Source organism: Littorina saxatilis, linkage group LG10 (genome assembly GCF_037325665.1).
Source record: "Littorina saxatilis isolate snail1 linkage group LG10, US_GU_Lsax_2.0, whole genome shotgun sequence".
NCBI lineage: Eukaryota > Metazoa > Mollusca > Gastropoda > Littorinimorpha > Littorinidae > Littorina > Littorina saxatilis.
In genome coordinates this window covers 22,054,364-22,078,170 of record NC_090254.1, presented here as the reverse complement: position 1 = coordinate 22,078,170, position 23,807 = coordinate 22,054,364, and the positions used below count along the sequence as shown (strand labels likewise).

The 23,807-nt window shown below is 40.8% G+C and overlaps 1 protein-coding gene across 1 annotated transcript in view; it reads left to right on the top strand.

The window, feature by feature from the left end:
* The first annotated feature begins 169 nt into the window (after positions 1-169).
* Positions 170-23,807, top strand: part of LOC138978425 (protein kinase C iota type-like) — a 31,841-nt gene continuing 8,203 nt past the window's right edge. Inside the window, exons 1-15 of the mRNA XM_070351165.1 lie at positions 170-246; positions 1,935-2,054; positions 2,948-3,069; positions 5,445-5,534; positions 5,770-5,820; positions 6,586-6,671; positions 7,255-7,386; positions 8,146-8,221; positions 9,853-9,893; positions 14,058-14,072; positions 14,761-14,922; positions 15,842-15,939; positions 16,605-16,741; positions 17,908-17,993; positions 21,462-21,549. Of these exons, the coding sequence (XP_070207266.1) occupies positions 1,993-2,054; positions 2,948-3,069; positions 5,445-5,534; positions 5,770-5,820; positions 6,586-6,671; positions 7,255-7,386; positions 8,146-8,221; positions 9,853-9,893; positions 14,058-14,072; positions 14,761-14,922; positions 15,842-15,939; positions 16,605-16,741; positions 17,908-17,993; positions 21,462-21,549 (1,246 nt within the window). The 5' untranslated portion in view covers positions 170-246; positions 1,935-1,992. The remainder of the gene's footprint in view (positions 247-1,934; positions 2,055-2,947; positions 3,070-5,444; positions 5,535-5,769; positions 5,821-6,585; positions 6,672-7,254; positions 7,387-8,145; positions 8,222-9,852; positions 9,894-14,057; positions 14,073-14,760; positions 14,923-15,841; positions 15,940-16,604; positions 16,742-17,907; positions 17,994-21,461; positions 21,550-23,807) is intronic.

Below are 23,807 nucleotides of genomic sequence, written 5' to 3'. Positions count from 1 at the left end.
GGACAAATGTCAAATAGATCTAATTACTGCTTTATTCAATACTACATTATGCATCAAATGCAATTTTATAATGGAAATAATCTGTTATCAAGCAACGCCCACAAAAATCGATGACTTATCATAAAGTTATGCGACAGGGAGGAGGGGGACACCCCCATCACGTGACTTCCGAGAGTAATGTGTCGGCGACACTTGCTTTTCCTTTCAAGTGTGTTAACTTTTTGTCACCTGTCCTGAGTCGGAACGGTACGGTATTTCGCTTTTCTAATGGTTTGACCATTTCATAGTCCACACACATACATTCTGGCATTATCCTTAGACCCTACAGCATCGCTTCAGACGGATGAAAAGTTACTAAAAAAAAAGTATATTTAGATTTTTGCTTGCAGAACTTGTAGTTGAAATCCAAGGCATGCATGAAGTTTCACCAGACATGTCTCAAACATCGTCTGTATAATTGCCGTTGGCGAATGAGCAGAACTGACATCACATTGGCATAATACACTGCCCTCTTTTCACCTGTCTGCCGTTAGATTTTCCGAGAGTATTATTGATGTGGTCAAACAGGACTTAGATCAGCTAGTGGGTGCAGTCTGTTCAATGGGGTCGAATTCCTAGTCCTACACTTAGTCTTAGCACCCGGAACAGGCACAGGAGTAAGAAGGGATTTCTTGGTGGGGGAAGGGGAGGGACTTTCCTCCATCGCAGTTATCACTAACTTCCTCTTGAAACATATTAAACGGCTCAAACCTGATTTTAACTCCTGGAGAAAAGTGACCCTTGCAGCAGAAGTGGATCAATTTCATTTGTATGCAAATCATTAAGGAAACTCACACAGTTGTGCAAGGAAATGTTTGATGATGATATCATTGGAGCAGGTGACATTGTGCTCTGTATATATCAAATATCAAGTTGAATCTGTAGAATGCAATCATGAACCCCTTATTTATAATTTAATTATAATTAACATTAGGCGATTAGCACAAGCAGAACAATAACTTTAAGTCAACCACAAACTTCGTTCAGCTAGAAGGTGTGTATAGCTTTAAATAATCATGGCTTCAGTTTTATTTCTTTGACCTACTATAGTAAATTAAGCGGCATGCAGTTTATGTGAGCCAGCTGATCTGTGTTTGTTTCTAACATTTTTGTATGTTGGCTGCAGTGCAACCACTGCTCATTTTTATTTATAATGCTGCATGTACGATGTATGGAAATTATAGTGTAAAATATATATATCATGACAGAAATTTGGTTTGGTGCAGACAGTGGTGAAACACGAACACTAATTAAAATCGCTGAAAATGTTACCATTATTTCAGCAGAATTGTCTAATATTTTTCATGGTGATTCCAAGTAGTGCCTAAAACTGCTGAAACCTTTTAGTACCATTTCAGCATTAATTTGCCAAAGAAAATAAGCTGGAGGTATTAGTGAGAATGCGGCAGGCATCTGAGACTGAATGTAATAAGGCCAACAAAAAAAATAGGTGTGGTTACGGTAACATAGCCAAAAAAAATAGGGTAGGTAGGTAGGCAATCACTTTTTTTTTTGTTTAACTTTTTTTTCTAATGTGTACAAATTAAACCTACTTGACAGGGAAATAAGTGTGCGACACGGGCGCTTTCGCTTTCATTGCGTTTTCTGCACTGGTTTTTTGTTGTTTTTTTGGTTGTTTTTTTGACAAATGTAATAAAAAGTTATAGGATCGGCCCCTAAAAATAGGGTAGGTCGGGTTACCGTAACCACACCTATTTTTTTTTTAGGCCTAACTAATATACCCAATATTTCTACACAAGCTGTCAAAAGATTGATTAAGAATGTACCAAACCTGGTTACTGTTGTGTTAAATCTCTTTTTTTGTTGAAATTTTTTTTCAGCTACAACCCTGTATCATGATAAATTTTACCTGTAATTGAAAATAACTTTTGCAGGTAGTTCAGGCTGTGGTGCCGGTTGTGGAGCAGCGTCGTGGTCCCCAAACAGAACAAGATGCCCACGTTAGACGCTGCGGATGCCGACAGTTCTGTCAGGCTCAAAGTGGGATACAATGGGTAAGAAGTCTATACGTAGATTAGACAGGCGCAGTGGCGTGGTGGTAAGACGTTGGCCTCCTAATCGTGAGGTCGTGAGTTCGAATCCCGGTCGCTGCCGCCTGGTGGGTTAAGAGTGGAGATTTTTCCGATCTCCCAGGTCAACTTATGTGCTGGCCTGCTAGTGACTTAACCCCCTTCGTGTGTACGCGCAAGCACAAGACCAAGTCCATGTCAGAGTTCGGTGGGTTATAGAAACATGAAAATACCCAGCATGCCTCCCCCGAAATCGGCGTATGCTGCCTGAAAGGCGGGGTAAAAACGGTCATACACGTGAAAATCCACTTGTATTAAAAACACGAGTGAATGTGGGAGTCTAAGCCCATGAACACAGAAGAAGAAGAAGAATATGTAGATTTCTAAACTAAAAGCGCATTCTCCAGAATGAACCCTGTGGAAGTGAGCTAGGTCACACTAAAACAAGAGTCAGCGTTTTGAGATTCATTCAAGGTAGTCGTTAACCTCACACAGAGCTAACTTCGGATATTATCAATCTTTAAGTCTTTTTGTGTGCATCTTCATGTGTCTTCCAGAGATTATTATGCTAAGAAATAAGTTTGGAAGTAATTTTTTATCTTCATTCAAAATGTACCCCTTTTTCTGTTTCCGTTATTCTTTCTTTTTCATCTTTCTCTTTTTTCCTTTTTTTTTATATTAAAATATGTTGTTTTGTTTAGCAGCTGACTCTTTTCTTGCTAGTGCACTGTTCGTGTTGTCTCATTTCAAAGCACAGTTATCGTGGTCTCCGTAACAAAGTAAAGGGTCACTAGATGTTGCTTGTTTGAACGTTTACCTGTGATGTTTTGTATTTAATTTTGATTCTATACTACATGTATTGTTCTTGGTTGTTTCAGTGACATTCTTGTGACCAACATCAAGCTTGACATGACATATGTTGACTTCTGTGCGGAGATTAAAGATATCTGCAAGTTTGACGACTTCCAGCCCTTCACCGTGAAATGGCTGGATGAAGAAGGTCATTATGTGTGGTTTTGTGCTTATTGTAAAACTCTACGCCAACTGATTTACTGTATTGGTGGGATTCTTCCGATATATTCCAGAAATCCGGATTCGTAATGTCTGTGGTGACATTTTTTTGGTTGTTAATTATACAAATCCTTCAGCCCCCAGACCCCCAGACCCCCATCCCATCCCCCCCCCCCCCCCTTAAAATTCTTCAGGATTCATGGCATTTTTCAGTCCCACCCATGATACTGATCAGTTGATTGAGTGAGTAATTGATTGACTGATTGGTTGAACATTTGATTCTTCTTCTTCTTCTGCGTTCGATGTTGGTGGCCGTGCTAGATCCTCAGACCAGTGGCTGCCAGGAAGTCCGCAGTCTTGCGCAGTTCGTCGGCAGGACCCCAGAGTTTGGCTCCAACACTGGTCTCTTCTTGCCAGAACTTCTGGCGTATTGTCTCTAGATGGGGGCAGTTCTGGAGAATGTGCTTCGGAGTTTGCTCTTCCGAGCCACATTCACAGTGTGCGTCATCCGCAAGGCCCAGTCTCTTGAGGTGTTTCTTCAGTCCACAGTGCCCTGTCCTTAGACGGAAAATGGTGGTTTGGCTTCTCCGGTCTAGTTTGTTGATGGGGTCTTCCTGTGGGTTGTAGTCTCCGTTTCTCTTTTTCCAGTTTTCTTTCTTCTTCCGTTGTAGAAGAGTCTTGGCTTCTTTGTACGAGGTGGAGTTGTGTGGTTGGGGAAGTCTCGCACCTCCTTTTGCCAGCCTGTCCGCTTCTTCATTGCCGGCAATGCCGACATGAGCCGGTATCCACTGGAGCACCACCTTGTTGTGTTGAGACAGGGTGCTGAGGCAGTTGTCGAGTTGCCTGGTGGGGAGGTCAGTGGGGCCAGACAGAAGGGACTGGAGGGCGGACAGGGAGTCAGTGAGGAGGACGATGTTTTGCCGACTGCGGTCTTCCCCTGCTGCGTGCTCTGCTGCAGTGATGAGGGCGTGGAGCTCGGCCCTGTAGTTCGAGCTCAGGTCACCAGCTGGGACGGAGAGGGAGGTGGTGGTCCCGTTTGGGCGACGGATGTAGACGCCACTGCCTCCATTCCTTACGGCGTTCTCTGAGGAGCCGTCTGTGTAGACGTGAGTCCAGGTGCAATGTGGTGAACATTTGATAAATTGATTAACCTCTTTCTCATGCTGATGAGTTCAGGAAATTTCTCATTTAGAAAAATGTGTAGCAACAACAACCCTGTGATAGAATTGAAATGATTGATCCATCATTGCATGGATGGATGGGTGGGTGGAGGAGGTGGTATTTATGAAAGAGTGACTGATGATATTTACAGGTGCACTTAAAGTTGTGCGAAAGGTATTAAGAAAAGATACCCCAGAAAGAAAGAACAGAGGGGTTGTGAGCAAAAGGGAGATAAGACCCTAAAACAAGGCCAACAAATTTGGGTTGGTAGGTCTGTTGCATTTTTGAGTCACTTGAGAAAAAGTGACTCTATGTAATCGGTCAGTGTTAGTCTGTCCGGCCGGCCGGCCGGCCGGCCGGCCGTAGACACCACCTTAACGTTGGACTTTTCTCGGAAACTATCAAAGCGATCGGGCTCATATTTTGTTTAGTCGTGACCTCCAATGACCTCTACACTTTAACGATGGTTTCGTTGACTTTTGACCTTTTTCAAGGTCACAGGTCAGCGTCAAAGGAAAAATTAGACATTTTATATCTTTGACAAAGTTCATCGGATGTGATTGAAACTTTGTAGGATTATTCTTTACATCAAAGTATTTACATCTGTAGCCTTTTACGAACGTTATCAGAAAAACAAGGGAGATAACTAGCCTTTTCTGTTCGGCAACACACAACTTAACGTTGGGCTTTTCTCGGAAACTATAAAAGTGACCGGGCTCAAATTTTATGTGAACGTGACTCCCAGTGACCTCTACACTTTGACGTCTGCTTTGGTGACCTTTGACCTTTTTCAAGGTCACAGGTATGCTTCAGGTATGCATTGTGTTGTGAATAGCAATTTCTTCCTGTCCATCTGATGCCTCATATAATATTCAGAACTGCGAAAGTGACTCGATCGAGCGTTTGCTCTTCTTGTTAATTTGAGGCCTAAGCAAGAGAACCCACTGAGATTTCCAGTGGAATATTGGTGGTTCAGATCATTTTATATTTGCATTGCTCCGAGTCCACTGTAGTACAGTGGAACCCCCCTATTACGACCCCCCAATTTAGGACCCGTGTTTTTTTTTAGACTCTGTTCATAACCTGTGTAAATTTACCCCCATTTTAAGACTCCCTCCTTTTTAAGACCTGATTAATTTTTTCTCAGATTTTTTGGGGAGGTTCCACTGTATTGATTATTTATTGCATTATTTGTTTTTGCAGGTGACCCATGCACCATATCATCACAGATAGAACTGAATGAGGCCATACGATTGTATGAAGTCAACAAGGATTCTGAACTGAATATTCATGGTAATTATTCTTCTGTTTGAAAGCTGGTGGTTTGTGTGTTCTGTTCTATTGGAGGGAGGGGAATAAAACATATAAATGTTCACTTTTTCCCCAATTGTTTATTTTCTGAGGTCTTCTTTTAAGATCTCTTAGATGCAACCCCACGTGTTTGTTTTTTTAGTTTTTTTGTAGCTTTGTCTATTTTCCCAGTAAGATCAAGTTTTGTATGCTACAACCTACAAATGTACTTTTTCAGTTTTCCCAAATGTTCCTGAGCGACCAGGCATGCCTTGTGTCGGTGAAGACCGTAAGTGTTGAAAGGAGAGAAAATGAAAGGAATGGACGAGGGTGAGGGATGCATGGATGTGTTACAGTTAAACCTGTCAATAACGACCACCCTAGGGATTGACCAAAATGGTCGTTAGAGACAGGTGGTCGCTATTGAAAGGTGACATATTTTATATGGACTGGGTGGCCGAGTGGTAACGCACTTGCACTCGGAAGCGAGAGGTTGCGAGTTCGACCCTGGGTCAGGGCGTTAGCAATTTTCTCTCCCCTTTCCTAACCTAGGTGGTGGGTTCAAGTGCTAGTCTTTTGGATGAGACGAAAAACCGAGGTCCCTTCGTGTACACTACATTGGGGTGTGCACGTTAAAGATCCCACGATTGACAAAAGGGTCTTTCCTGGCAAAATTGTATAGGCATAGATAAAAATGTCCACCAAAATACCCGTGTGACTTGGAATAATAGGCCGTGAAAAGTAGGATATGCGCCGAAATGGCTGCGATCTGCTGGCCGATGTGAATGCGTGATGTATTGTGTACAAAAAAAATTCCATCTCACACGGCATAAATAAATCCCTGCGCCTTGACTATGTGCGCGATATAAATTGCAAGAAAAAAAATTTAAAAAAAAAAAAATTAAAAAATCCCTGCGCTTAGAACTGTACCCACGGAATACGCGCGATATAAGCCTCATATTGATTGATTGAAGAAAAAAATTAAAGGTAGGCGTCTGCTGTGGTAACTGTGCCAGCCCGAATACCTTCTTTCATATCTACAATGTATCTGCAGGTAACATGTATCGGAGAGGAGCTCGTAGATGGAGAAAGCTGTATGTGTACAATGGACACTCATATCAAGCAAAGAGATTTTCAAGGGTATGTACGTCAGCAGGGTCTGTGTGCGTGTGTAGGTGTGTGTCTGTCTTTGATTTTGAGAGTGTGTCTGTCTGTCTGTCTGTCTGTGTATGTCTGTCTCAGAGTTGTGTGAGTCTGTGTGTATGAGTATGATTGTTTGAGTTGTGTGTGCGTGCACGTATGCCTTTGTGTGTGTGAGAGTGTGTGTAGGTGTATGTTTCTTGAACCATCATATGTGTACTAATATTTACTTTCAGATATCCTTTGAAAGAGTTATCATTCTTTCCAAACATCAACGTTCAGTCAAAAGCAGTTTTCACACTAATCAGTAGTTCAGATAATTTATCAGTTAATATCTAGATTTAGAAATCCTTTACTGCAATTGAAATCGCCAATCATTCAGACTTGCCATTAATGCCAATTGATATCGGATTTAGCATTTATTTAGCCACAAATATGGCATACTTACGGTTCATTTTGACACGGTTTGACATCTTTTTTTAATAGTTTGATCAGTATTTGTGGGAGCCAGAGTTTGTTATCATTAAAAATAACCAGTTTTGAAAAGGTTGAGCCTAATCTTTGAAAACATGTTGTTTTGCAGAAAGCGCTGTGCGCTGTGTGTGCCGACAGGATCTGGGGTCTGGGACGACAGGGTTTTAAGTGCACTCGCTGCAAGGTCACCGTCCACAAACGATGTCACAAGCTGTTCAAATATTCTTGTGGAGCACATGTTGTGAGTTGTGTTCTGTCAGCTTTGCTCATGCTTTTTGTTCATGTTTCTTTGAAACAATGTCAAAAGCTGATTTTAAATGTCTGTTACATGTATATATTTCTTTTAATTTCTCTCTCTCTCTCTCTCTCTCTCTCTCTCTCTCTCTCTCTCTCTCTCTCTCTCTCTCTCTCTCTCTCTCTCTCTTTCTCTCTCTTTCTCTCTCTCTCTCTCTCCTCTTTCAGTTTTATACTGCCTTATATTATACTTTCTTTAAAGGATGTATATTATGCAAATCCAGGTTTTGTGTGCACAAACTTTGATGAACGCAGGGTATAAGACCATAACAGATCATGGTATCCACAGAAAGCTATAAACACAGTGTGAGTTTAATTTGCATTTAAAAAGGGAAAGCATTATAGAAAAAGTTTTTGTACAGTTACCCCATGTGGTGTACATAGTATTGGACGGCAGAGGTCAGGGCCTGGTAGCTCATTTGCTCAAGCACTTGACTTGTGAACCTCAGGTTGTAGATTCGATGCCAGGTCGGTGTGGACGCGGGTAAGACTAAGTCTAATGTGATGACTCGAGAAAATGTCCATGTCCCACCCCGAGTCACTGCCGTAAAAGTTTTCTGTCATTCTGCTGATTACACTCAACACGCGCACATCTGGGTAGTCTGACTCTCGTTGCCACTCACTTTCCCTTGGTTCAAAGCCACTCAAATGTCCAGGCAATGCGGCAATGAAGTATAAAATGAAATGAAAATGACATTTCTTTCAGAGTCCTGATCAGTCGCCGCACCCTGAACCAGCCAGACTTCCAGGTGCTGCTGAGGAAAACGGTGCTTCAAGACCTGGTAACATTTTTTTTTTATTCTTGACACTTTAAAATTGGATATTTTACTGTCCTTCCTGAAAGATGTGTTCGAGTGGTAACGCACGTGCGCTCGGAAGCGAGAGGTTGCGAGTTCGACCCTGGGTCAGGGCGTCAGCAATTTTCTCTCCCTCCCTTTCCTAACCTAGGTGGTGGGTTCAAGTGCTTAGTCTTTCGGATGAGACGAAAAACCGAGGTCCCTTCGTTGTACACTTACATTGGGGGTGTGCACGTTAAAGATCCCACGATTGACAAAAGGGTCTTTCCTGGCAAAATTGTATAGGCATTGATAAAAATGTCCAGCAAAATACCCGTGTGACTTGGAATAATAGGCCGTGAAAAGTAGGATATGCGCCGAAATGGCTGCGATCTGCTGGCCGATGTGAATGCGTGATGTATTGTGTAAAAAAATTCCATCTCACACGGCATATATTAATCCCTGCGCCTTGATATGTGCGCGATATAAATTTTTAAAAATCCCTGCGCTTAGAACTGTACCCACGGAATACGCGCGATATAAGCCTCATATTGATTGATTGATTGAGGTCCGTCACTAAAAAAGTGTTTGCAGTCTTTAAGACACAGGTATAAACATGCAAAGCTCGAGCTTTGAGAAGCCTAGTTGCAAGGTCTGATAATCAATGAAGTGTTAAAGTAATGCACTGATTGGAAATTTTTAAACTGTGAGTTTGCAAAGATTGTGACTTAGTGTGTCACTCCACTGTGCTACTTGCCCTAGTTTTGACCCCCAACATGGTGAGAAATATTTGTATTTTTTTCTCTCATTTTCATTTGCTCCATTATCGGATTTATCCCATTTTGTATTACGCTATGACGGGCGCAGTGGCGTGGTGGTAAGACGTCGGCCTCCTAATCGGGAGGTCGTGAGTTCGAATCCCGGTCGCTGCCGCCTGGTGGGTTAAGAGTGGAGATTTTTCTGATCTCCCAGGTCAACTTATGTGCAGACCTGCTAGTGACTTAACCCCCTTCGTGTGTACACGCAAGCACAAGACCAAGTACGCACGAAAAAGATCCTGTAATCCATGTCAAGAGTTCGGTGGGTTATAGAAACACGAAAATACCCAGCATGCCTCCCCCGAAATCGGCATATGCTGTCTGAATGGTGGGGTAATAACGGTCATACACGTAAAAATCTAAGAGTCTAAGCCCATGAACGAAGAAGAAGTAACTTAAGGCCATTTTTTAAGTCTCTGGAGGAGAGGAAAAAGAAGTTAGATTTGCAAAAAACAGTGTGATCAGTCGTCTTCAAATTCATTTGAAAGCAGCTGCTTTTTAAACAAAGCAAGCAAAATATGGCATGGTAACAAATTTTGATATCTCAGCGGAAGAAGAGTTTCAAGGCAATTGGGAATAATTTTTGATTATGCAGTTCTTGTCAATATTCATCAATTTGTGTGTACCCCTTTTTCAGCTGCATTTGTAAACAGGAATCGCTTGACAAGTGGCCCCCTTCATCCCCCCCTTCCTCGTCCTGATATGGCTCTGCGTAGTCGACTGGACGTTAAGCAACAAATAAACAAACAAAAATTTTTCAGCTGGAATGGATGTTTAAAGGTGAATATGAAAACCCTGTACCTGTTTTTGTTGTTGCAGTGCCACGCTCGAATACAGTGACCATTGAACCAGGAAAAGAGGTGTGTTAGATTCTTTATTTCCTTTTTAGACATGAATAATTTCTTTTTCTCAAAAAAACCCAACCCTGAGCGAACTACATGCTCTTTTGTGCACATATTTATGCAGCGGAGTAGGACGGAAACGGCACACAGTTTTTGCTTTGATTTGATGTGACACGTTTGAACTGTTGTGGTGAAGAATGGCAGTTTTTGTTTTCACGCTTTTTCACAGAGAATTTCTTTCTTTCTCTTCAACCACTTTTCTGTTTTTCAACTGGATCGGGCAGGAAAAGGCGGAAGAGGACGGGGAGAACGAGAAAACAGAAGTTGTAGAGGTATTACCCTAAAATGATGACATTGATTGCGTATGTGCACTGTGGTAGGTCATAGACCAAATAGCCTGGACCGCCAACTCGTCACTTGACCCTTCGAGGTTACGACTCTCGACTTTCAGGGGCGCGTCGCGTCCGGTTTGAAAGGCCAGCGATTTGAAGACAGTGAAAAGAAAGCACGCTCCAGTTATTTGTGACAATGGGAGGTGACAATGAACTGGATTTTCCAAAACTCCAAACTAAACTTCACAAAACTCATCGAAAAACATGTTCCATATGCACTTTTGCTGAGTTTATTTTAGCATTTTCAGAACTTCCCTCAGCAACTTCGTCCATGTTTACAATCGACACCGGATATCACGTCCCCCTGATTTCTGAAAGGCTTGTAAGCGTAGGTTCCTAAATGCGAGAGGCCGCTACCTCGTAATAGAGAGAAAGAGCGGAGAGAGAGCTAGTTGGCGGTCCAGGATAAATGGTCTATGGGTAGGTGTGGAAGTCTCGTAGCCTTTTGTGGAGTGTCACGCATCCTTTCATTTGTCACGCGGCACATCTCAGCATCGCCCCAGCTTTGTTGTGCAAGCCAGAGCATTTTGCTTTGAGGCATGAACTCGGTGTTTGCTGCTTTTTTTGTGTGAGAAATGTTGTAACTTATTGCAACTTCAGATTGTGATCTTGCGAGGTTGTTTTTTCAATGTCAAGTTTTATGCTTCCATTATACTCTTTTCAAATTCAACAAACAAGAAAGGTAATTTGTTGGAACGTTTGTTATTGACAAAACAATACGTTACAATCACAAATATGTTGACCCAACGGTCTTTTAAGTGCACAGACAAACAATAAGTAACAACAAGAACTTAGCTTGGTTGAGTTTTCGGCTGCTTGCTGGTAAACCACAAGTAAATGAATAAAAAATATTTCTGAAAAAGTACTCTAGCAAGCATATCTGCTGACAATTACAAACTAGCAAGATTTTAGCAATCATCAGTGCTGTTTTTGTTTTGTTTTAGGTTTTCTGTTTGTTTTTGTTGTTCAGTTGTATTTGGCAAATCATTTTTGTTTATGCAAGGCTTTATTGCAATCTTCTGCAATTTGTTAGTACAGACTGACTGATTCCCTTTTAACAGTTGTTACAACTTCTTGTAGCCATTCAGTTCTTAATCACATTTTTGTTAAGTTATAGAGCAATCAGTTGTGGAAGCATTTTGTCTGGTTTGTGAATCTGTAAGTGTGTAAGTGTGCTTGTGTGAGGTTGGGTGTGTGTCAAAATGTGTTGTGCAATATGGCATGAAAATCTTTTTAGATTTGTTAAAAATTACAGCTTTGTACACCATGTTTATTATCTTTTACGAAGTAATTATAGTTAAATAGTCTTTTATGTTTTTTATTTGTTCAACCTTCTTAGGATTATGGAGTTTTATGCACTGCCTAGTATAGTTAACTAAATTTTTGTATTTGAAATAGTCCATTGTAGTCGGTGTAGGCCTTAAGCTTATTTTAATCGTTTGTCCTGTATTTAATTTAATTCTCTATTTTTGTATGAACTCAAATGTTTAGTGTTCTTAGTATGTCTTGTTAGGCTAAGTTCTATTTAATCAGAGTATGTTTGCGTGTGCTTATACCTAGTGATATTGTAAAGCGCATAGTGCTTTTAGTTATGCGCTATAGAAATCTCCTTAATAAATAAATAAATAAATCTATTGGATTTAACATCTCTTTGGTGTTGTTTTTCTTCTTCTTCTGCGTTCGTGGGCTGAAACTCCCACGTACACTCGTGTTTTTTGCACGAGTGGAATTTTACGTGTATGACCGTTTTTTACCCCGCCATTTAGGCAGCCATACGCCGTTTTCGGAGGAAGCATGCTGGGTATTTTCGTGTTTTTATAACCCACCGAACTCTGACATGGATTACAGGATCTTTTTCGTGCGCACTTGGTCTTGTGCTTGCCTGTACACACAGGGGGTGTTCGGACACCGAGGAGAGTCTACACACAAAGTTGACTGAGAAATAGATCTCTCGCCGAACGTGGGGACGAACTCACGCTGACAGCGGCCAACTGGATACAAATCCAGCACGCTACCGACTGAGCTACATCCCCGCCCCGACTGCGCTACGTCCCCACCCCTGGTGTTGTTTTTATCAGGCTATTCTCATTTTTCATGGTATAGCTGGAAAGTGTGCGCAGCATGTAATGTCGCTATGAGGAAGAACAGTAACTGAACTTCTTTTTTTTTTGATTAAACATTAATTTAAAATTAAACAAATTTAAACAAAAATCCATGCATTCTTTTGAAAACATTATCTGGATAAACATTTTTCTTTGAGCTAAAATTCTTATGTTTGTATGGATATCTTTTCATTGTTACCTTTCCTTTCCCCACGCCCTTCTGACGACAGATTTTTCTGGTGTTTTCACATGATTTCCAAAACCACACACCCTCATAGTCGTATTCTCAAGGATCTTCAAGTGGATTTGCCAGCTACTGTGTGCCATTTTTTTTGTTTGATTTGCTTTGAAATCATGAATAGATTGTTGTATGGCTAGGTCTAGGTCTTTTAATATACACATGTGCATTGATGTTTGAAGTGATTGTTGTAAGGCTAGGTCTTTTAATATCTGCATTGATGTTTGAAGTGATTGTTGTATGGCTAGGTCTTTTAATATGTGCATTCATGTTTGAAGTGATTGTTGTATGGCTAGGTCTTTTAATATCTGCATTGATGTTTGGGGGTGCTTGGGTATGCATTTGCATGCGTGTGCATGCATGCATGCATGGGTGTGTGTGTGTGCGTGCACATGTGCATCTGTTTGAGAGAGGGAGCTAAATGAATAAGATTGCTGACATTTGAAGACCTCGATCCCCAGCATGTCGTAAGAGGCGACTAACGGATTCTGTTTCTCCTTTTACCATTGTTAAGTGTTTCTTGTATAGAATATAGTCAATGTTTGTAAAGATTTTAGTCAAGCAGTATGTAAGAAATGTTAAGTGCTTTGTACTGGAAACTTGCATTCTCCCAGTAAGGTCATATATTGTACTACGTTGCAAGCCCCTGGAGCAATTTTTTGATTAGTGCTTTTGTGAACAAGAAACAATTAACAAGTGGCTCTATCCCATCTCCCCCCTTTCCCCGTCGCGATATAACCTTGAACGGTTGAAAACGACGTTAAACACCAAATAAAGAAAGAAAGACCTCGATTTTACATGATGTATGAAAAAGATGTACTGGGCTGTTTCATTTGACACTTGAATCCTCCCCCATCGCTGGTTAATGATTTAGCTGTCGCATGACAACTCAAACTGAACAGTTCTAATTGCATTTGGATTGTGGGTAAATCAGAGAAATCTAGCTACAGCAGATGTAGGGCCTGGGATTCCTAAATATTTGTTACCTCTCTTTCTTTCTTCCTTCCTTTCATCCATCCTGTCTGTCTGTCTGTCTGTCTGTCTGTTCTTCTTTTGTTCTTTCCTTCTTTCTTTCTTATTTTTTTCTTCTGGTAACAAAGGGGTTAGTCAAAGTCTGAAAATGTTTAAATTAATGACCCAGTTAAGTGATGTGTATCATGCCATTTTCTTAGTTTGAGGAGGGGAGGGGGGGGGATCATTTTACCACCCATTCTTTTTTTCTTTTTTTTACCAAGTAAAGCGCTTTGTGTAACTTTGATTTACTACACACAAGAATTCACGTGTGTTAGCCTGAGCATATTCTCTGTGCATATCTGAAGAACGGAATAATGTACCTGATGTGGCTGGATGGCATTTTGAAATGTGAATTTTGCAGCTCAAACAAACTGATTGTTGTCTTTTCTCTGTCTGTTCTTGTGTGCTGACTATGCTGGTGGCTGGGTGTGTGTAGACTGCCAAGGTGGAGGTAGGTCACATACATGTCTAAACTGTCAGGTAACATAGCAGTCTAAACTGTCAGGTAACAATAATCGGTCTTAGCTGTTACGTCACCAAAACATAGCTGTTAGAGTGAACATCATTTTTATTTTTGATTATATGTTTAATCTGCCATTGGATCATGCAAGTGATACTGATAGTGTAACTGGTTACCTAGTTATGGTCTTCCGGAGTTTTATTTTACAAAATGACATTGCCAGTCATGTTCGAAGCAAAACTGTGACTTCTTCTTTTATTCTGCAGATTAATATATGTTACCTTTTCTTTGTTTTTTGTGATAAAAATGTTTAAGAGTTATTTATGGCTGAGGAATTTTGTGATTAGCTGATTTATCGGTCGCATGAATTTGTTTTAAAAAATCCTGCACATTCAGAAGTAAATTGTACAAACATAAAGTAGTATTGACTTTACTTTTTGGTCACACAGTGAGATATTTTGTTGCTTGTTTGGCCCTTGTTTTGACCCCGTAAGATGGATAGTGCTTTAAAGCTAATTGCTTTGGAATTCTTGTGCTATGTCTCTTGTTACTAGGACTTAGATATAAATACTTTCAAGTTTTTAATTTTACAATCAACAGAATCACATGATCAATAATTAATTTGATACATTTACAGCATACACATCTACAGCCGTTAATTGGGTGAAATTTCTAACAGGCATCAGGAAGTTCAGAAAACAAGCTGGGACTTGACGATTTCCAACTGCTGCGTGTGATTGGTCGAGGCAGCTACGCCAAAGTGCTGCAGGTTGAACACAAGCGAACCAAGAGAATCTATGCCATGAAGGTCATCAAGAAAGAACTGGTTAATGATGATGAGGTGAGTGCGGAGGATGTCTGCCTCTTCTCAAACTGATTGGAAACCTGCCTTTCATGTTATAACTTGCAAACCAGTTTGATGCATCTTGCAGGCCTTGTCATGCTAAAATAATGAAAACGTTCACAATTATCAAATTTGTCACCAAACGAAGCAAGCCTCAACTAGCCTGGTCTTCTTTTTTGTATTTGGTTATTGTGTCCTGACACTTGTTCCTTGTCCCGGTGTGCTCTCACACCGCCCCGTCCCAGCATTTGCAGCTCCATCCACATCTGATTTTTGTTCTGCTGCCAGGCTTGTCGATTTTACAGACGCTCCTGGTTTTCTGTCAGTATGTGACACCCCTTCCACAGGGCTAGTTCAAAAGATGGCATTTTGAAAACTCAATCAGTTCTTATTAGAATTTGAACAAAAACTGTTCACTTTGTGCCTGATTCTATAGACACTGATTCTTTGCTTTGAACTTTGTTAGAATGTTACTTGGATAACTTGTACTTTAAAGATGTGAGTTAACCTCCCTATATTTTTCTTTCTTTAATCTTCTTTTGGTTCAGTATAATTATACATCCTGACTTCTGTCTACAGATATTTGTAAGAAGCTTTCTTTCTATAGCATAGTGTCTGATCTCCCACCCGTGCTGAGAATAGTCCTGCCAGGTACAAGTCAGATACTGTACAACTGTTCATCAACTTCTTTAGCTGAAGACCATGTGACAGGGAATTAGATCTGTGCTATATTTGACAATTGTTTGCACCCCCCACTGAAGCATGTGAATCGACTTGTGATGTAAAGCGACGAACAATTCGTTTTAAACACTTCACCATGGTATCGATGAGGGAATTTGAAATAAGTTTATGATGGCAGTTTCAGGCTGATGTGCATTTATGCTTAGAAAACTAACAAGGATCTGAATCTTGACAGGATATTGACTGGGTGCAAACAGAGAAACACGTCTTTGAGACAGCCACCAACTATCCCTTCCTTGTTGGGCTCCACTCATGTTTCCAGAGTTCATCCAGGTATGTGAATCAGACCTGTTTACACTACACATTGAGCGTAGTAAACTACGAATTTGAATAATATACGACGCAACTACGCAAGTCTGTCGTTTTCTACGCAAACGGTATCCGAAAGGCCACCGACCAAAAAGAAAAAGACGAGCAATGCGCCGAACCAAGTCTTTCTGCCAAAATATCATCAGGACTACCCATGCCTTGTCTTCGCGGAAAGGAAAACATCATGCTCATTGCACTGTCTGCAATTCCCATTTTTCCGTCAGTCAATCAATACATGTGGTAAAAAGTAGCAATCATTGTTCTTATTGTTGTGATAGGTCGACGAGAAATTCTACACATTCAATTACAAAACTACACATTTGCCTCATTTTGCTCCCAGAAAATACACATGCAATGTTTTAGGGGTAAACAGGTCTGGTGAATAAATCAACAGGTGAAACTGCTTCCTGTGAAAACTGTTGGTTTACAACCTCAGATCTGCCCATCCCTCCACTTTGATGCATACTAAAAGTCAACATTCTGACTGTTTCTTATGCAGAATGAGAATGTTTGGATGAAAACGTTTGGCAGATTAAATTAGAGTAAATGAGTGCCTTTTACTCTTTTTTGAATGTCAACTGTGTGCCTCTATAGAATCTTGTGCTGAACTGTTCAGTTCTTTGTTGCAGATTGTTTTTTGTCATTGAGTTTGTGAATGGTGGAGATCTGATGTTTCACATGCAACGACAGCGGCGTCTTCCCGAGGAGCACGCTCGCTTCTACTCTGCTGAGATCTGCCTGGCCCTCAACTTTCTGCATGAGAGGGGTGAGCAAACAGTCTTTTCTTTTATTCTGCTGGTATCTGTCTGTCTGTCTGTCACTGTCAGGGTGTTTTTTTTCTCTCCTAACATCCAGGTCAGAATCTAAGAAGAATAAGACACACTCAGATTTTTATGTTTGTGGTTTGTGTCGGCCGAGTCTCGGTTCCATGTATCTTCTTCTTCTTGGCGTTCGCATAGGTTACACGATCAGTCCAGCACTGGTGTCCATCTGTGCTGGTTGATTGTGTCATCATTTGCGTAAGCGCGTGTACCCGTGGTTTGTTAGAATGCGCCGTGCGGCCCGGGTCCTCCGTCTTCAGCATTCGGGATTTTCTGTCGGGGTTACCTCACCCTTAGCTCATGGCCCGTACGTCCTACCCTGAGAGCACAGGGGGGAGGATTTGCCGGGATCCCACCCGGAGCTAGGGTTTTAATGCGCCCTTAATCGCATTAGATGAGTCCTGTCAATCGACGATGGAGCATTTCAAAGGGGGTAGCAGTGCCGCCTGCTACCCCACTCCGCCCTGGTAGGAAACACCGCCAGTTTGGTCCGCGGCCGCAAGCGGCTGATCTCCATATCTGAAGACTGTTCCCCTATCCGCCATCCGGGGACACACTGGGTTGGGGGTGGTCGCCCCACTGAAAATCCCACACTGGGTTAAGGAAGATCAGCCTGTCCCAGGGTTCCATGTATAAGGCTTATGTCCATTCCTTCTCCATTCTCTGACCATAAACTTTGATATTTTTTTTCCCACTTCATTGCACTCTTCGAACCGAAGTAGGCACCAGAAATTAGAGAAATAGTAATATATCTTTGAAGAAAAGTATTGAATTTGCAAGGTTGGTTTCATATCACAAATGGTTTTAAGATCATTATTTTCCAAGGTTGGTTTTGCATCACAGATTTTTGGGGGTTAATTTTGGTGTAGCAAGGGTGTTTTTGTCACAGATAAAAAAAAAAAAAATCTTGAATTGATTTTGTAGGTTTGTTTTTAATGTCTGTAGAGCTCTTTGTACTGCAAGGGAAGCAAACTGTGAATGTATATTATTGATATTATTATGATTAATAATATTTCTTGTGCAAAGTTGCTATTAGATCACAGGTTATGGTATGCTAGGGTTGTGAGAGCAAAGATCAATGTACGCTCACGGTACTTCTTTTTTCCTACAGGGATTGTGTACAGAGATCTGAAACTGGACAATGTACTGTTAGATGCTGAGGGTCATATCAAACTCACCGACTACGGCATGTGCAAGGTATGGTGTTGGAATCGTTCAGTGCGTGATGCAAGTGAAAAATCTGGATGTAGATAGAAGAAAGTTGAGGAATTATGCTTTTAAATACATAACACAGATCTATATATATTCATGTGCGCAGGCATGCATGCACTCACACACATACACACTCCTTATATACACAGACACATGCACACACATGCAAAAACACCCACGCACGCACACACACACACATACATCCATACTCATGCACATTTTCTGTCTCTCTCTTGGTTTCGGTCTCTCTCTTTCTCTTTCTCTCTCTCTCTCTCTCTGTCTCTCTCTCTCTCGATTTACATCTCTCTCTCTCTCTCTCTCTCTCTCTCTCTCTCTCTCTCTCTCTCTCTCTCTCTCTCTCTCTCTCTCTCTCACTCACACACATACACACACACTTTTCTGCAGACATGAACAGAGTTGTTCACATTCACTCACACAGGAATACGCAGGCATGGAGTTTTCATATGAACACACTTTCGTACACAGCATGAATAAAGTGGTTCTCAATATTTGATGTTGACTGGATTACAGAACCTTTTTTTTTTAGTGGCATTGGCATCATTATCATTCATTTCTCATCAACCATTTGTTAAAGACATTATAGAGAGCGGGTATGCTTACTTCATATCACACGCACATGCAGGAAAGATTGCTTGAGAAGCCAGCAAAGTAGTCAGTTTCTTGCCTCGCCTCCAATAGACGAATTTCTGAAATAACTTTTGTTTTTGTATGGGTTATAGAAGAGTTGCGTTGTTTTTTCTTGCTTTTCCATAGAAACACTGAGTCAGGCTACATGTGACACTGTAGGCTTGCCTTAGTGTTTGTATGGAAACAAGGGAAAGCAGCTCTTAGGCTACATGTGACACTGTAGGCTTGCCTTAGTGTTGCTATGGAAACAAGGGAAAGCAGCTCTTAGGCTACATGTGACACTGTAGGCTTGCCTTAGTGTTGCTATGGAAACAAGGGAAAGCAGCTCTTTCACAACCCATACAAACTTGACAGAGTTATTTTTAGAACATCGTCTATTCCCTAATATCAGTCTTCGTTGTTTTCAAAACTATGTCGTAAAACTGTGGTGTGTGTTCTTTCAGAATTCTACTGTTGGCTCATTGGTAGATCGCTTTAAAGCGAACTCCTGAGAATTTGTTAGAATCACCCAATTAGATGATTGTAAAACTGAAACTGAAAGACTAATCTGACTTAACAAAAGCTTCTGAAATTGTATGCTCGTGTGTGAAGAACAGCAATCTTGATCTTCAAAATAACCACAAGTCACCCGTTGTTGTAAGTAATTGATGTCAAAATTGACAATTGCCTAATCAGGAGGGACTGTTTTCGGGCGAGACGACAGGAACATTTTGCGGCACACCAAACTATATAGCCCCGGAAATATTACGGGGAGATTCGTATGGTGGGTAGTGCAGCTCTAAATAAGTCATCTTTATGTCTCTTTTTCCCCTGGTCCCTGTGTTCTAAACAGTTTTGAACACTTTGCTCTATGAGTAACTTTTTCCAGATTTATTGAAAGAAGAGAGAATAGAAATAAATGTAGAAGATGTAATGATAATATGTCTGCACTGACCTCTATTTGTTCCAGGGAACATTTGACTTTACCAAGAAAATCTGAAGATTTATGATAACTTTGGCACTGAATTTGTAAGAATGTGTCTGTTAGTGTTAATCACAACAGACATGGAGCTAGTTGTATGCTGTAACTTTCATAGACGGATTGGACAAAACTGATTATTACACATGGTTTCCTCTTAACTGTGATTCTTCTCAGATTTCTTTGTTTCGGGCACCTAACTTGCTGGACTTCTTTCTTCATCACATCTTTGTCTTGTGGTCACAAAAGTGTCTCTGGAATCTGCTTTCATTGTCTTCTTTGTAGAGCTAACAGTACGCAACTAAGGCCAAAAAAAAAAAAGGTCTGTTTACGGTAACCCGACCAACCCTATTTTTTTTGCGCGACCCTAGACTTTTTTTTGGCATTTGGGGAAAGAAAAAAAAATCTTGGGTTTTTTTGCAAAATAACGTAAAAATATGGTTTTTTTGAAAAAAAATAAATAAATAAAAATCCCGACCTACCGACCCTATTTTTTTGGCCTATGTTACCGTAAACAGACCTTTTTTTTTTTTTGACTAACAGTACGCAACTAACAGCTGTTCTTTTTTCATTTTCAATAAACTGCTCTCTACCTTTTGCTTTGATAGATATTGCTCCACTTTGATTTATACTAATAATTTGTTGCTGGTTAAAAAAACCCATCAAATGCAGACTTTTTAGAAATCATAATCTTTAGAAAATTAGCTTTGAAGAATGCATACATCAAATGCAGGTACAGTGTATTGGAAAATTATAACTCAAATTGAGACTTAATATAAAAATAATGATGTGCAAAATTGTCAGCGGGTTGAAAAAGAAAACTAGTTTTTTGCTGGTCCTTGTTACTGTTAGAAGCAGGAAAAAGGCAGCAAGATACTTACCCCTGCAGCTTCAGTTTTTCTCAACTCAGAATTCTTGACTATTGTGTTGGGACACTAACTGCAAAGCATTTGGGGTACAACGCAAAGAAACAGAAGAGGGTGACAATCTATTTACAATTGAAGAGAGAATATTGACATATGCACATTAAAACAATTATAAGATCTATTCACATCAGATCGTTCTTGCACATCTGTGATTAGTTTGCCTTTTTCATCACTTCTTACCTTATAAATATCTTTTAATGCACTTCTCCATTTCTTTCACAATTTGATGTGTTTTCACGCTGTGACAATATACATGTATTCTTTACTTCATTGTTGTACAGTCGAACCCCCCCTTTTACGACCTCAAGAAATTTGAGAGGTCTTTAAAATAGGAGAGAGTCTTAAAATGGGGGGGGGGGGGGGGGGGATTTACAGGTGTTAGGCCACAAAAAAAAATAGGTCTGTTTACGGTAACCCGACCGACCCTATTTTTTTCGCGCGACCCTAGACTTTTTTTTGGCATTTGGGGGGAAAAAAAAATAAAAAAAAATCTTTTGGTTTTTTTTTTTGCAAAATAACGTAAAAATATGGGTTTTTTGGGGAAAAAAAATCCCGACCTACCGACCCTATTTTTTTGGGCCTATGTTACCGTAAACAGACCTTTTTTTTTTTTTTGCCTTATGAATAGAAAGTCTGATAACATGGGGTCTTAAAAGGGAGGGAAAATTGGGGGGGGGGGGGGGGGTTCCAGTGTAGTTTCCTAATCACATCTAACTTTCAAAGTGTCGCATGCAGGCACTGTATCTATTTTCTTTTGCAGGCTACCTCCGTGCGCTCACCGTTCTGTGTTCATGCTTCTTGTTTCACGTACATCATTTTTTTTTTTTTTTTTTTTTTCATTTCACTTTCTTCACATGATGATTAAACTCGTTGACGTTTTTCACACTATGTATGTTTGTGTGACTTTTCACTGTTGTGTAGGAGGGCCTTATTGGTGGGGAGAAAACAAACACATTTTGCGGAACTCCCAACTACATTGCCCCTGAGGTTCTCAGGGGAGAAGACTATGGTATTACTCCCTAGATCACCTCCCTTGCCTTGCTTTGCTCCTTCATTTTGCTGCTGGGTTTGATAAGCTCCCTTAGCTTTTTAGTCTTTTGCTTAGTTGCATCCCTTTGGTTTGCACGCTTGGCTGATCAGCTCCCTTGCACGCTCAGCTGATTAGCTCCCTTCCGTTAGGTTCCCTGTCTTGGTGCTGGAGTATTATCCCTTTGTTATTTATATTTCTTGATAGTTTGGGGACTTCTGTATTAGAATGCATTGCCTGTGGTTGTAGATATTCGATTGAACGTAACCTTCTGTTTAGTAAGCTTGCTTTGATGATATAACGTGTATGTTGTTAAGTATTCATTTAGGGTATTGCCAGTAAATGTACCTGATAGGTTTAGAGTGTTATTACCTCCATGTCAAAGATAGCCCTTCTTCTCAGAAGGTTGGCGATATTCTATGGGTATGGTACTCAGTTTCATGTTGCTGTCTTTCTATGGATCTGCTGGATTGTTGAAAATTGAGTAGTGCAGGGTGGCTTTTTGTTTCTTTGCACGAGTAGGGGATACTTGCATTAAGCAGGGGTTTTTTCTATAATTTTCGATTTTTTCATTTGAGCACTAGAACCTCTTGTGCTGTTTTTACATTCAGTGAAGTTTTGACTGAAACAGTGAAAGGCTAAATATCACTCGGTGTGTCATGGTCATCTTTTATGTAGTTAGCAAAATTTATCGTGAAATTACAAGAGAAAAAGGGATGATTGTTTTAGAGAGTATCACACATCAGTCAGGATTTGCTTTAGATTGATTGGAAACGTTTGCATGCACTTGCTTGAAGACTGGCTCGGTGGCCTAGTGGTAAGGCGTCCGCCCCGTGATCGGGAGGTCGTGGGTTCGAACCCAAGCCGGGTCATACCTAAGACTTTAAAATTGGCAATCTAGTGGCTGCTCCGCCTAGCGTCTGGCATTATGGGGTTAGTGCTAGGACTGGTTGGTCCGGTGTCAGAATAATGTGACTGGGTGAGACATGAAGCCTGTGCTGCGACTTCTGTCTTATGTGTGGCGCACGTTATATGTCAAAGCAGCACCGCCCTGATATGGCCCTTCGTGGTTGGCTGGGCGTTAAGCAAACAAACAAACAAACAAACTTGCTTGAAGCACATATATGCCGTTGATTCACCATGACTTCATATCATGTAAAAAGAGAAACATGGCACCACAAAACAAACAAGAAGAGATCAGTGTTACTTGAGATTTTTTTTTTTTTTTTTTTTTGCTTAACGCCCAGCCGACCACGAAGAGCCATATCAGGGCGGTGCTGCTTTGACATTTAACATGCGCCACACACAAGACAGAAGTCGTAACACAGGCTTCATGTCTCACCCAGTCACATTATTCTGACACCGGACCAACCAGTCCTAGCACTAACCCCATAATGCCAGACGCCAGGCGGAGCAGCCACTAGATTGCCAATTTTAAAGTCTTAGGTATGACCCGGCCGTGGTTCGAACCCACGACCTCCCGATCACGGGGCGGACGCCTTACCACTAGGCCAACCGTGCCGGTTTATTTGAGATTGATTCAAAACAAAAGGCATGGTGCACAAAATAAAGATAAAAATAAAAAGACCAGAAAAAAGCAGTGTAAAACAACAGTGATTGGAGAAGAAAATAAAGTTAAAAATAAGATATACAAAAAATTCAGTGTAAGTCGTAACACAATAGTTCTGGAAGAAAAGGCCAATGCTGAGCTGCACGCTTTTGCTTGTAGGAACACAACTTTGTGCATACCTTTTTGCTGTCGTCTTATGTGGGTTGTACGCATGCGTGTGTGCACTCATGCATTGTGTGTGAGCATTACAGCAATTTTTGTTGGCATTTATTTATTTATTTTATTTCTAATGCATTCAGCCTTATCTTCCTATCCATATCATTGATAGAATCTTGTTTAAAAAAAAAATGAACACACCGTTTTCCAGACATGTTGCCAAGATTTATTTTCTTTTTGGCAAATTTTGCCCAAATGGCTATAACAATTTTGGTAGTTATCAGAAGTTTTTGGCAGTCTTTGGCATCAACTTTCTTGTACTGTAAAAGAAAAAGTCGGCAGATGTGCCAGACGACAGCAAAGTTTTCAGCAAATCGGAAGAAGTTACAGGGTTTTGCATACTTGCCAATACTAAATGTAGTGAATGAAATATCCCTGCCTATCTCCCCATTCCTTACCCAACCCCGCCCGCCCACTTTCCCCAACCAAACCCATCTTTTTTTCTATTCTGTAT